This window comes from Callionymus lyra, chromosome 16, assembly GCF_982586985.1.
Source record: "Callionymus lyra chromosome 16, fCalLyr1.hap1.1, whole genome shotgun sequence".
In the NCBI taxonomy this organism is placed as follows: domain Eukaryota; kingdom Metazoa; phylum Chordata; class Actinopteri; order Syngnathiformes; family Callionymidae; genus Callionymus; species Callionymus lyra.
In genome coordinates, this window is record NC_141833.1 from 14549954 (window position 1) to 14563608 (window position 13655).

The 13655-nt window shown below is 36.6% G+C and overlaps 1 protein-coding gene across 2 annotated transcripts in view; it reads left to right on the plus strand.

Moving 5' to 3' along the window:
* The first annotated feature begins 1073 nt into the window (after positions 1-1073).
* LOC148063835 (tensin-3) overlaps positions 1074-13655 on the plus strand; it is a 40752-nt gene continuing 28170 nt past the window's right edge. The window contains exons 1-4 of one of the 2 annotated variants that reach the window (XM_087810265.1): positions 1074-1331; positions 11585-11750; positions 13376-13426; positions 13498-13620. In XM_087810265.1, coding sequence (XP_087666391.1) covers positions 11601-11750; positions 13376-13426; positions 13498-13620 — 324 coding nt within the window. In that variant the 5' untranslated portion in view covers positions 1074-1331; positions 11585-11600. The remainder of the gene's footprint in view (positions 1332-11584; positions 11751-13375; positions 13427-13497; positions 13621-13655) is intronic. The other variant, XM_087810266.1, reaches the window with a different exon arrangement.

Consider the following 13655-nt stretch of genomic DNA (forward strand, 5'->3'; position numbering starts at 1 on the left):
TTAGTTCCACTCAGTTTTAATAACCAGGAATAAACAAGGTGCTTAACCCTTGTGTTGTCTATGGGTCAAGTTGACCCGGTGGCCCGAAAACATATGTGTTTGTGGTATCCCTTGTGTTGCTTCAGGGTCAAGGTGGACGACCTCCACCACTGCATATGTATTTCTGGAAGACAGGGAGGTCGAAACAAGGGACCCTGACACAACACAATTGTTTTTCGGGTCTCCTTGACCCTGAGATAACAAAAGGGTTAAATATTTTTTTATATACATTTTAAATAATTTGTAGAATTCTAAAAGTATTACATATTTAGCATAAACATTAAATAAAATGTATTATGCTAACTACATAGTAGTATATTTGTATTTCAAATGATGAGAATGAAAAGAAGAAACACAAAATATACTTTACGTATAAAAATTATATGAATTACATTTTACTTTTAATACAATTTTTTATTTTAATTAAGAAAATAATGCACAAGAAAGTACAAAAATGAATTCTAACTACAAAATAAATCACATAAAAAAGATAACAATTTACCGACCAAATTAAAACATTTCTGAAATGTATCCCTTAAGAATTTTTTTAAAAATATTTCCAATTCTTTTACTCCTCGAGTTTATAACATATTGGTTTAAAATAAATGACAAAATAAATCCTTGTTTATTTTTTAAATTTTGGTTCAGTGTTATTTAATAACAGTAAATAGACTCTACTACTATAAAAATACATCATAATTTAACTTAAAAATACATCGGCTTAAATATGTACTTTACTACAAATGATTAAAATATAATTCGGGTATTTTTCACTTATTTAAACGTCTTTTTAAATCACAATGCTTCACAACAGCATGATTGAATTGAATTCCATTTTTGTCATTGAAAAACTTTCCAGGGGGTCCGACCACTCGGAGGGGGGGGGGCGGTCGGGGGAGGAAGTCTGTCTGCGTGTGAGAGGAGAGGGTGAGAACAAATGGAGGGAGGCGAGGGAGGAGGTTTTTTTTTGGTGGGTGTGTGGGGGGGGAGGAGGAGGAACAGGAGGAGGACCATCCCATGCCAGGACTTGTGGCGGCTGCAGCTCCGCTAGAATAAGTGCGCACGGATTGAATCAACACGGACAGTACACACGGACTTCCATTTTTCAACCAAACGACAAGAAGTTTTTTTGGGGTGTGTGTGTGTTTGTGGGCGAGAGATCTGAACTGAAAACTCAAGAGGACCCACATTCCTGCAGAGGGCGATGAGCCTCAACAGAGTGACGGGCAGCAGCTCTGACTGACAAAGAGAAGAACAGAATCAAACCTTCTCTTCTGGAACAACAAAAAAAAGTAAGATCGTTCTACGTGTCTTTGTTTTTTTCGGGGTGAATCATTCACGAGGGGGGTTTAGACTCTGGTACATAAAAGTGGGATTAAAGTTCCACTAGATTACTATTCAACTTTTTGTGGGGGGTTAGGGGGTGGGAGGGGGGTATGAAGTGGCCATTTATTCAGAGGGAAACAGGCCACTGCTCTCAATATTTACCTTAGCTGTGTGTGTGTGTGTGTGCGTGTAAATGTGTGTGTGTGTGTGTGTGTGTGTGTTCGCAGAATTGAAGGGACACAGAGACTCATTCAAACTGCGCAGTCATTGATCTTGTGATATTTTTCAAAATAAAAGACTCCCTTTATTCTATTTTATGACCCACAAAAAAAGGTCACCCAAGAAGAAAGAAAGACAAAATCAGCTGCTCAACAAGTCTTGATTCAAAATAAACCAAACGAAAAATTTTTAGGAAGATAAAGATAGAAAAAAAGATGGCAGTACTGTTTTTAACGAAGAAGCTTTGTCATTATAATACTTTTTGGGTTGAAAAAAAACTGCATTTTGCAATTTTATTTGAATTAAAATCAACAAAATAAATTATAATAATAGAAAACAAGTTATCATAATGTCATAATACTTGAATTCAAGACCTTGAAAGGTATGAATGTAAATAATTCATCTTTAGTTTATAAAAAAAGTAGTTATTTAGTAATTATAGGCACTTGATTAAATACAGAAAAAGTGAATTACATTTTTATTAATATAAAACGATGAACTAATAAAAATAGGATAAAATAAAATAAAATACAGAAAAAGAGGTGAAAATTAAAATAAAGGATGTTATTTTTAATAAATATATTAAGATACAAATTAAAATATGAAAATTAAAAGGTAATAGGAGAAGAAATGAATAAAATATGCTATTAAAATACAATAAAATACACACAAATCCTGATAATAAAAAGTCGTTCTTTGAAGTCATCATTTCTGTTATAAATGTGTTACAACGACTTTGTGTACTTTATTTTGACCCCATGAGAGCGAAGGGAAACAGTCCTCAGGTCACGTCTTCCTCCTCAGTCATGAGATCGACATCGTTTTGACCTTTTTTTTCAAACAATCTGTAGTTTGTGTTTCTTGATCTGGTTGGTTGTTCTTTCTTCTCCTGATACCTAATGGAAGCCACATGGAAGCCATCATCGTAGCTGAAACAGTTTGGGTCACTGGACCGACCGTCGGACTATTAAAGTAGATGATGTTTTCTCTCCATCGCTACAGCTGCTGCCTGGTATTTGTGGCCTCGGGGCTGTTGATTTTCCGGCAGCCATTGTTGCCTCCGAACGTCCTTGCATCACAGCAGCTGTCGTCCTCTTTACCTGTCGCTCATGAAATCAGACACACCTGCATTTACCCTTTTTTTTTTCCTCCTCCTCTCTTTCAAGCAGCACCGAGGCTTCAGACTTTCAAGATAAGACTTAATTACAGAGCATGAGATGAGAAACTTTTCTCTCCAGAACTAGCAATTATAGCCGTTGTTCTATTTTCAGGTCAGGTGTATGAATAATATCAGCCCCTCGGCAGCTTCACCTACTGATTAGTCTTTTGAAAAAAAAAAGAGTTTTTGGCCGATCCGCCGGGGTCGTGTACTGTAAGCGGAACTTCGTGAGGGCATATTCGTTTTGCCCTTGAAGTGCCACTGACATGTGTCAGCCATTTAACAGTAAAAAACTGAGATAAAGAGATGAATAATAAGGAGAGCTGGAACGGGTTCCATTATAAGCCCCTGATAGAAGACGGTAATCAGGGAATACCTTAAGTGGGCTCACTTTACTTAAAGATAACTGTTGTTTTTTTGGCGCTTTTTTAAAATCTACAAGTCCACGTTCCAGATTCATAAAAAAACACCCGCTAACTCCGCCTTTTGTTTTCAATGGGTTTCATGTTTGTTTCGGGTTTGTGTGTCGAAACCACAATGAAAATACATACATATGCTTCCAAGACGGGAGAAAAAGAGCTCAACAAACTGTGGCTTTGTGTCTTTTCTGAGCGCTTTAATGGGCGACTTGTTTTGTTGTAGACTGCCTCGCCCTCATATGAAGAACATTTGAAAGTCATCCGGCGAGATTAGTTTGATTTTAAGTTCCTTTGAACTAAAAAAAAGGCTAATTTGACCTTCTTTTAAGGGTATTCTTTGCTAATGAATACAAGTGTTCTGTGTCATATTTTCTTTCAATCTTTCAAACTACTCAAGCTAAAGAAATATTGGTGTCGTCTCAAAACAACTATACATAGATGAAGTGATGTTCCTTGTCTACCATCTGGATCCATTAATTATTTTGAAGGATTTGTCGCATGTCAACATTTAATTTCCCATTTGTTTCTTCTAAATAAAAACCTATCGGACTAAACTGAAAAAGAAGTAAAGCGATTTGTTTCCGCTTTAGTCACTTTAACTTATGTTAAGACTAATGCAACACCAACATGTCGTCTGCAAAACTAGACTGGAATATTGTTTTCCGAGTATATATGTTGATATAGCTATTTTGTTTACAGTAGAGGTGTAAATTATAGTTTTTGTAGTCTAAGTCTTCAACCTATTTTTAAATGTTAACCATTTTTCCTACTTCTTAATATACCACATGATGTGTAGTGAGTCACACTTCAACGGATGAATTCAGGGTTTCACTTTCAAAATCTTCCCAAAATTTAACCAGAAGCAAATTGTACTCGCTCTGCGCTTTTTGTTCGTGCTCATGTGACTATCGTAGTTTTGCTAGCATTCAACTGTTAGCATTATCCATCTATAGTAGACCAGCAGTAAACCAAGCTTGAGCTTGTTCAAATTTAGAAAGTATCGTTTAGAAGCCCAATCTTACTGTATTTGGTTGCTTTGTAAGGACAATTCTGGGACAGTACACATCACTCATGAAAGTCACGACAAACAGAACAAATTTCAAAGGTAATCCGATGAAATTTGGATCTCCCCTAAATATTTAAACTTCTATTTAGTTAACGTTCCGCCAAATTTGGGGGGTGTAGCTAATGGCAGTGTGAATGAATTATTTCAATGGTAGCTTTTCAACTAAAAAACAAAACTAAAATTGTGCTTTTTCTTTGGTCTGTTCCCATTAAAATTAATAAATGTAACTTACATAGAATCTCAACCACCAGGCAAATGAATACCCCTCAAAAAACTTTTTGTTCATTGTCTTGTATGTTATATTCTGTATATTCTTATTTGCTACTAATGTTTTTTTTTATTAATTAAAATAAGAAAATGTTTTCTACACGAATCTCTCCATGTATTGTGGGGATAACCCATCCTGGACTAGATAAATACTTTTTTGCTAAATATTTTGCTATATGATAGTACAAACGTTTCCAATTACATTTTTTTTCCTCTACATTTTGGTGTTTTCGTTCAAATGTTTAAATTACATTTCTATGGATAATGGAATCCAAGTCTTGTCCGGTGAAATTGCAACAAAAATTCACAGATAACCGAAAAAATTTTGGCCGGCTGTATTGTTTAAGAGTTTTGAGTTTTGTTTATTATACACACCAGAAATAAAAGATAACTTTATCTTTTTAAACTCGTTCGACAACTTGTTATGGTAGAATTGCTTCAACTTCCTGTAGAATGAGTTATAACTTAGAGGGCGTTTAAAAAAAAAAAAGGGTGTTATTGCACGACGCCTGGATAAACAAGCAAGTGGCAACATTTCCACAGAAGAAAAAAAAAACAAGCCAAAATAGTGGAAAAAAAACATTCAGACCACGGGTTCCCCTGCAGGCAGCCAGACTTCCTGAAGCATTTATGGCACCATAGGCGTTACTCAGGTTAGCAGACAGGACATTGTTAAGTTTGGAATAAACAAACAGAACCGTGGGTATGTTTAGTTTATTCTCTTTGAATAATACGTGTTGTAACTGCGCTTTCGAACATGTAATCCCGACGACACACTGAGAACTCAAATGTGTGTCAAACACGGTTTGTGTCAGAGTGGAAACAGGGGGGGAAGGGAAGGGTCCCTTTGATTGCTGTCATATGTGCGTGTAATGGTTGTGGGTTTAATTGCCATGAAACGCTTGCGTCATTCCTGAGAACATCGGGTCTTACTCTGTAGTTGTAAAAAGTGTGTTTCTATTCATTATTTAGTGTAACGGTGGCTCAGTTGTAGAACAAACTTTTCTAGTTTTATTCATATTGTTGCGAATTTGAACTTTTCTTAAAGGGAAACTAATAGTTGAACTCTCCTGACTTACTCACATGTTTCAAATGTTGTAGTAAAGTCTCTGAGATGTAGTAAGTCCCTCATCATGACCATGTTTTCAACATATTACTTTATAAAGTTATCCTCTGTCTGAAATCTGGGCGAACGAGAGGTTACGAGAGCGGAGTCCATTATGAAGTAACAATGGCTTCGCTCCTCCTTCGACCGCTTTGTTTATACAACGAGTCCCTTGGAGGTGAAGACTTCAAGGATGCTTGACCAATCACAGCGGAGTGGGTTTGGTTATGGTAAACAAGATTTAATCTCCAGGAAAATCTTTTCAGTGGGTGGCAATAAATATCATTTTCTAATGTAAATATTTCAATAGAGTCCAATATCTATTTAAGACACATTACTGGATCTTTAAGGCAAACTAGGCGACCCTAAAACTCTCTCCTTCCTTCCACGAAAACCCAACTAGGATGTCAGCAAAGATTAATGGACACTGAGTCAAGGAGGTGAAGCAGACAGGATGGAACCATCAACAGAAGTGATATGTGATGGTATAAGGGGGTTGAGAGGCCTGCCACGATGCAGTGTTTAGAGTCAAAACAACAGCTTGTGTGGAGGAATTCGGAGTAAAAATCCAGGGATGACAAATTTTGGACGAGGAATGGTACGAACGAGATTCATGAGGACATGAAGAGCATAGGCGTGGGAATGTAGGTGAACTTGGGACATTCCAGAAGGAGAAGACATGGTCTCCTACTTACACTGTTACGAGGCCATTATGTCTTCTTGGTCAAGACAAGCACTAGTAAGAAAGTGGTTCAATAACAGCTTCATCAAAGTGATTGGTTCAAGAAGTTGACGTGTTCTTACGAAGCGTTACTATAGATTTGCAGTTGGGTTAAATATCAATATCGTATCAATATCGTAATACTTATCAACACTGTATCAATTTTCTTTATCTACAAGTAACATTATTCACAACATTTGTTAATTATTGTGTTGCAATTTAACCTCAGCCGACATTTCGTCTTCCGTGATTTACAGGGAAATTCTGCAAGACCTCGGCGACGACTGAGGACGAGAGGATAGCATTCCGTTTGGACGTATTTCGTCTTTCGATTTTATCAATTCAACCAAACTCAATCACTATATTCCCAACAACTTCTGAGTATTATGCAAGTGTATATCGAAACCTCATATCATTACCTGAAAAATCATATCAAATTATATCTTGAAGTTTGCTAATCGTTGCTGCCATAATTTTAAGTGCAGAATATTTTTTAAAACCAGATGAAAACGGTTTTAAGCTTGGAAAAGAATATTCCTGTCTTGTTATGCAGATGACACCTTATTGTTACATTAGTTAAACTAAAGTTAAAGACAATAAAAAGGACACAAAGTACACAATTGGATTATGCCTATTAAATAGTGACAAATTGCTTCAGGGCTGAACACAAATAAACAAAAAACAAATAAGAAATAACCGTAAATACAGTCAATAATAGAAACAAAGTCAGTTATAATCATGATTTGGATAAAATTGTGTTGGTTCGGTTCATTCTAAATTAGCCCGGTTAGCTCTGTTGCTAATCAGGTTATTACATTGCTCGGCTCGAACCATATTTGAACGTAAATATTTATACGTTTTTCAAAAAGAATTACGACCCAGTTTGTGTTTATCCTGAAGCTGGCGTCCGTCGGTGTCGTGACTAGACGTGATGTTCTTTTGGCTTAAACGTCCGAAGCGTTTATTTTTTACGACTTCCTACCTCCACGACGTATAAACACGAGTGAATAACACTGACATCACTGATGGAAAACGCAGACGGAGACGAGTCAGAACCGTGCAAACGCTCAGGAAAGTTTTATCGTCCGCGACAGACAAGTATTTTTCTCACCAAGACATATTTTTAAATAAAAAAAATGGACTGTCAGACCAATGATCAATTGGCGGCCCAGTCAAGCTCTTACCTGCAGGGGCCTGAGCTCGGAGGGGGGGGGGAACCAGACACACCCTAATCCCCCAACATCCTGATCTTAATAAACCTGCCGCAGCTTGTCTTCAGCAGATCTGGCGGAACCCAATTTTTCAGCGGGGGCCTGTCCGCCCCTGCTCCTCGGGCCCCCACTCGACCGGTGCCATGGGTGGGCTTCGGGAATTTTTTTTAGGCTCCTTGGCACCGGCTCGTTCTGTTTTCGTGAGCTAATGCTCGGAGAACAAAAGCAGGCAAATTAAAGTGCAATTACGTCGGGTGCGTGCTGAGGCAGCGCTCGAGTCGGCGTGAATGACAAGCGGGAGAAGTGAGAGGTTTTTGGATCTTGAAGAATGTTTTCAAGAGTTCACTTGAATGTTGAAAAACCGCTGTGTCGGGAAAATTCAACTGTAATTCGCTTGTTTCCACTGGAGTTTGTTGGTAAAGAGATACGCTTGATCCTGAACATCAAACTCAATCACACGAGGGGCCAAAGTATTTGAGCAACTCTTGGTCGAGAACTGAACTAGTTTTATATTTACCAAACAGTTTCTAACCACATTCCACTGAACCTCAGTTTTATTGGAAAATCTAATTAAGTGTTGGTCTGTACAGAAATAGTTCCCTTTTTTTAACCCTTGTCTTATATTCAGGGTCATAGTGACCCAAAGCCCCGAAAACAAATGTTTATTCCTCCACCAATGGACATTTATTTATGGACACTAAGAAGGTTGTTCATTTTGATTCAGAGACAACACAAGGTATACCACAAATATTTGTTTTCCGTGCCTTCGGGTCACCTTGACCCTGTGATAACACAAGGGATACCACAAACACATTTGTTTTCAAGCCTTCGGGTCACTTTGATCCTGAGATAACACAAGGGATTCCACAAACACATTTTTTTCAAGACTTCGGGTCACCTTGAGAATGAATTGTACTTAGGATTGTTGTGTCTTGAGAAAAACAAAAAAAAATAAACAGACATACTTACGAAACCAAAAGAAAGGCTTTTATTGGTATCCGTGGAATGATCAGTGATTCATGGGTTCGTTGCCCTCAAGTCAACTCAGTCAAGGACTGAGTCGTGCTGACACACAGCTTTGCTGATTAAAAGCTACGGAATTAAATGGAATTTTTGCAAAAATTCAACAAGAATCTCATAGTTATATAGTTTAAAAGTAGAAGCTGTCTCGCCTGCAGTTAATACTTAACTCAGTGAGAATTCTGACTCGCTCTAGTAGAAGAACTCACATTTCTCCGATCATTAAAACTCTTCACTGGCTGCCAGTTTCTTTCAGGATCAATTTTGAAAATTCTGGTTCTTACTTTCATATCTATTCATGGTCAGACCTTACATCAGTGATCTGATCCAGACTTACACCCCAGCTCGGGCTCTGAGGTCTGTGGATCAGAATCTACTGATGGTTCCTGAACACGGTTCAGGACCAGAGGAGAGAAATCCTTCCAGACTGTTGCTCCTAAACTTTGGAACGATATTCATCTGTGTTTGATGATCTACTGACTCCTTCAAGAAACATCTTAAGACATTCTTATTAAGTGCACTGGTTCTACTCCGAGTCCCTCATGGATCTCAGAACTTTGAATCCGGTCTCCTAAAAGAGAGTCCAGCCGACCTTATGAGAAAACTATCCTTTTAATCTTGTTCTCGTCGCTGCGTAAAAGTGACTTTGATCCACCAATAAAACACCAGTAATTGAAGTGAGGGGGGTCGAGGTTCTCGCCGAGGTCGGTCAGGGGTCAGATCCGAGGCTAATTTCAACACTTCACCTCTGAGGCCCTTTTCCCCCCGCAGACACGGAACTTAAGTACCCGATAATGAATTCTCCATCCGTCAGGAGTTTTTCCTTTCGAGTCTCCGAGGATATGGACTAACCCGGCCATTAGTGCCGGCGCTCCCCTGAAGACCTTCTCTTCTGGGACTCTCTTCCCTCCACAGCGGGGCTTTGTTCGTGACCTCTGCGTACACTCAGGCCCCTTTCTCTCCGAGGGCCGCTTTAGAGCCGGGAGTCCTCCCGGGTTTATGGCTCCCTCTCCGGCCCCCCCTGCTCTCGGGGGTCCAGATCCAAGCCTGAGGTCGTTTATCCAGGCTTGGCTTGTGACACATTCCTGACTCGCGGCGGAACAATCCGACAAACAAGACATTTGATCGCGGCGTTTACGTTAGATTATCATCAGTCATCTGCACGTTTAGCAAACGCTCGTCTCTTGTTACCACCGCCGGCGTAGAACCGTGGTTATGTTTAGAATTTTAATCAGTTAAGAAATTGGTTGAAGTTTTAAGATTCAGACCAAAATGTACACAAAACAACCAATTTTGATTTTAAAGAATTGTTTAAACGTACGTATAAATAGCGAAATCAATTAAAGGTGACGTTTAAAATACGTTTTTAATTGTTTAAATGTCGTTAATTTTGCCAATTCCTGATGCAGAATTTAAAATATTGTATACAAAGAGAAATAACATTGAAATTCCTGTTTTCAAAAGATGCAAAAATGCTGTTTTATAAAAAGAAAATCCACTCAATTAAAATAAAGAAATTAAAGAAAAAACAAATATCAATACAAGCATAACAATTGTAAAAAGAACCACATGAATTTTAAGATTATAATGTAAAATAAAGTTGGACAAAATAGTGAGCAAAAAGATAATATTATTAGATAAAATGTATTATGTTTGTAAAGAATAATAATAATGATAAATAAAAAAAGAAAACATATTTAAAAATATCAAACTAGCTAGCAAGGAAGAAAAAAGAAAGATAAATAAATCCAGAAAATGAAACTAAAATATGTGAAATTAATATGTTAATGGTGGGAAACCTTTAACTTAACTCTAATTTGTCCAAAATACAACAGTTAAAATAAAATAATGCATTAAAAAGTCACTGATTTTGGACAAAATGTAGCTTTTGATTCAGGACTAATGAACACAAAATGACTTTAACTATCAACGCTTTCCATTTTACACACTTTCTCTCAACTATGTATATACTTATAATATATTTTTATTTATGTTTAAGATTGTTTCATGTGAGCAACACTGCACCGAAGAAAATTTACAAACAACCCTGCAAAAGTGCAGCGAGAATTCTGACCCGCTCTAGTAGAAGAACTCACATTTCCACGATCCTTAAAACTGTACAATGGCTGCCAGTTTCTTCAGCTATTCATGGTCAAGAAAATTATATACTTTTGCAAAAGTCAATTAAAATATCTATATATACTGTAAAATATCATGTCATTATTGTCAATTGTTCAGAGCTAAAGATTTAAAACACAAAAAAATAATAAAAAGTAAAGAAAAGTAAATGTAAATATTGTTACAGATCTTAAATTAATTCATATGAAAAATTATCTTTGTATTAAATCTAACAATTTGTGTCAAATCCACAATAAAATAAGTATAAAAGCAAAATTATTTAATATTAAATCAACAGATTCGGATATTTGAGATTATATGCAGTCATTGTTGTGTTTTTATAGAAAGAAAATACTGTTAAACTGTTGTTTTAAGCTGGAGTGGGTTGATTTCGAAGACATACTTTGAGTGGGCGTCTTCAGGAAGTACTTCCCTGTCACACGAGGTACTATCCAGAATATTGTGTTTCATTATTTTCTCAGCTTTGCTCAGCACAAAACAGGGGCTCGTGCGTGACTTCCACGTTATTTTCGGATGACCTGCAGATGAGAAGATAAGAGGGGTGTGGTCGGATGGTGGTTGGTCGGCGGGTGGTGGGGGGGGGGGTTGGTGTTGGACAGGAAGTTCACGGCCATGAGGTCAGTGGGACGCGTCTCTGGGATTTGCAGCAACTGGTTTGGACTGGAAACTCTTGGAAAAGTTGATCTTCTCTTTGTGGCTCCGAGATAAGTGCTAATCACGCCGCCGGCGCGACACACTGTTGACCGTCGCCGTGCAAACACAACACTGTCACTCCTGAGGTCACCGGCCGGAGATACCCCGCGGGACACTCGGGACACAATGACTGCGGCCCAGGACTTTGCCCGGCAAATATTGACCAGATCATCGTAACAGGGCTTTTGCTCGTCTTGCAGGACAAACGTCCCGAGGATGGAGGAGGGATACGAGCTGGACCTGACCTACGTCACCGAGCGCATCATCGCCGTGTCCTTCCCCCGCGGCTGCTCCGAGGACATCTATGGACACAACCTGAAGGACGTGACCAGGATGCTGAGGTCCAAGCACGCCGACAACTACCTGGTCAGTGGGAAACGTGGGGGGGTCAAAGTTCGGAAGGGAGTTGATGTCATCGGCGTGTTGTTGTTGTCGGCGTCAATACTATGGGACCCTCGTGACCCCTCGATGACCTTCACTGTTACTGAACCTCTTTATTGCATGTTTCTTGTATTTTTATAGGATTCTTAATTCTTCCCACTTTATTTAGATATTTACAATATTTTATTACTTTATTGAGATATTTCCACTTTTTTTTTTAATATAAATAGTTTTTTTTTAATGTGATTTCCCTTTAATTAGATTTGTTTTAAACTGGAAATAATATATATATACAGTATATATTAAAAAAGTAATTATTTAAACTTTCCTAGTTCTTTTTTTATACCTAAAATAAATACATAAATGAAATCAGATAAAAATATATTTACTTTTTATTATAATTTTTTGTAAAAAATAATTTAGGCTTTACTGGTTTTTGAGAAGAAAAACATTTCTTTATTTATATATTGTCTTTTCTTTATATTTCTCACAAATTTGTATTTTATTTTTCATATGATAACATTTTTAATAAACAGTAATAAAAGTATAATAATAATAAAAAATGTTTTTACATTTTATTTTCTTTATACGTTTCTTTAAATATGTTTTTATTGCAATAATACATTTAAAAATTAAAAAAAGCAGTAAAGATTATGGTTTAATTAAATTGTATATATTATTATGTATATATACTTTTTATATAAATATTTTTAAGATGTTTATACTTTTATTTTATATTATTTTAATTATAATTTGTTTGTTTTTTTGTTTTTATTTGTATTTTTGTTAGAAAGACGTATTTTAGTTTGCATATCATCCGACTAAATAGTTAAAAATTAGCTAAAGTAATAGTTTTAACTTCTTGCAGAAATTAATCGAATATAATAATTCCTGTTAGCTTCAACTTTCTTAATCAATTATTTTTATTCACCTTTTATTTTGTTATATTTATTTTTCATTAATGTTGTGTTAATATATTTACTTGTACTGTTTATATATATTTCTACTATTATTTCATGCGATTTGAATGATTTATTTAATATAATGTTTAGTGTTTTTGTGTGCTTTTCCTATATTATCTTTTCTCTATAATTGTATTAAAAATAAATATTTTGGTTCTTATATAATAATAATTTTCCCAAAATTCTTCAGGAGACATTTTTGACCAAAAAAATTAATAATTCTGGTCTCTATCATATATTGATATTAATTAAATTCATAAAGCGTATCATCAGTTTAAGAATAAAAACATTTGACTAATTATCTGTATTGATATATATATTATTATTATTTTTAATTTATGTCAGGTTCGTCTTCCATGTTGTCTCTTTCTTAACCTGGTTTTAATTTGTAAAATGATTATTAGATTAGATTAGATTTGATGGACTGGAGATATTCTTTAGGAAAAAAACAGTTCACAGCAGACGATAGTTTCATAAAAAACAAAAACAAAGTGCAAAAAAAAGAACAAAGTGCAAAGTATGTCAAAATGCAAATAAAAAGAACATTATTTTGACTTCCATGCGTTAACTCACTTACTATAGAAAAACATAAAAGTGTTTTTCATCTAAACATAATGACATCATCATTGAAACATTGTGTTTCTTCAGATCATCAACCTGTCGGAGAAACGACTCGATCTCTCCAGGATGAATCACAAGGTGAGCGTCTGTGAGGCAGATGCTAGTTTTTTTTCCCCCAGACTTCTTGTTGACGAACGTTTTGTCTCCAGACCCTGGACACGGGCTGGCCGGACCTTCACGCTCCACCCCTGGATAAGATCTGCACCATCTGTAAAGCCATGGAGGGCTGGCTCAACGCCGACCCGCTGCACGTGGTGGTGATCCACTGCAGGGTGAGTCACGATTGCGAGAAATCGCCATGTTTGAA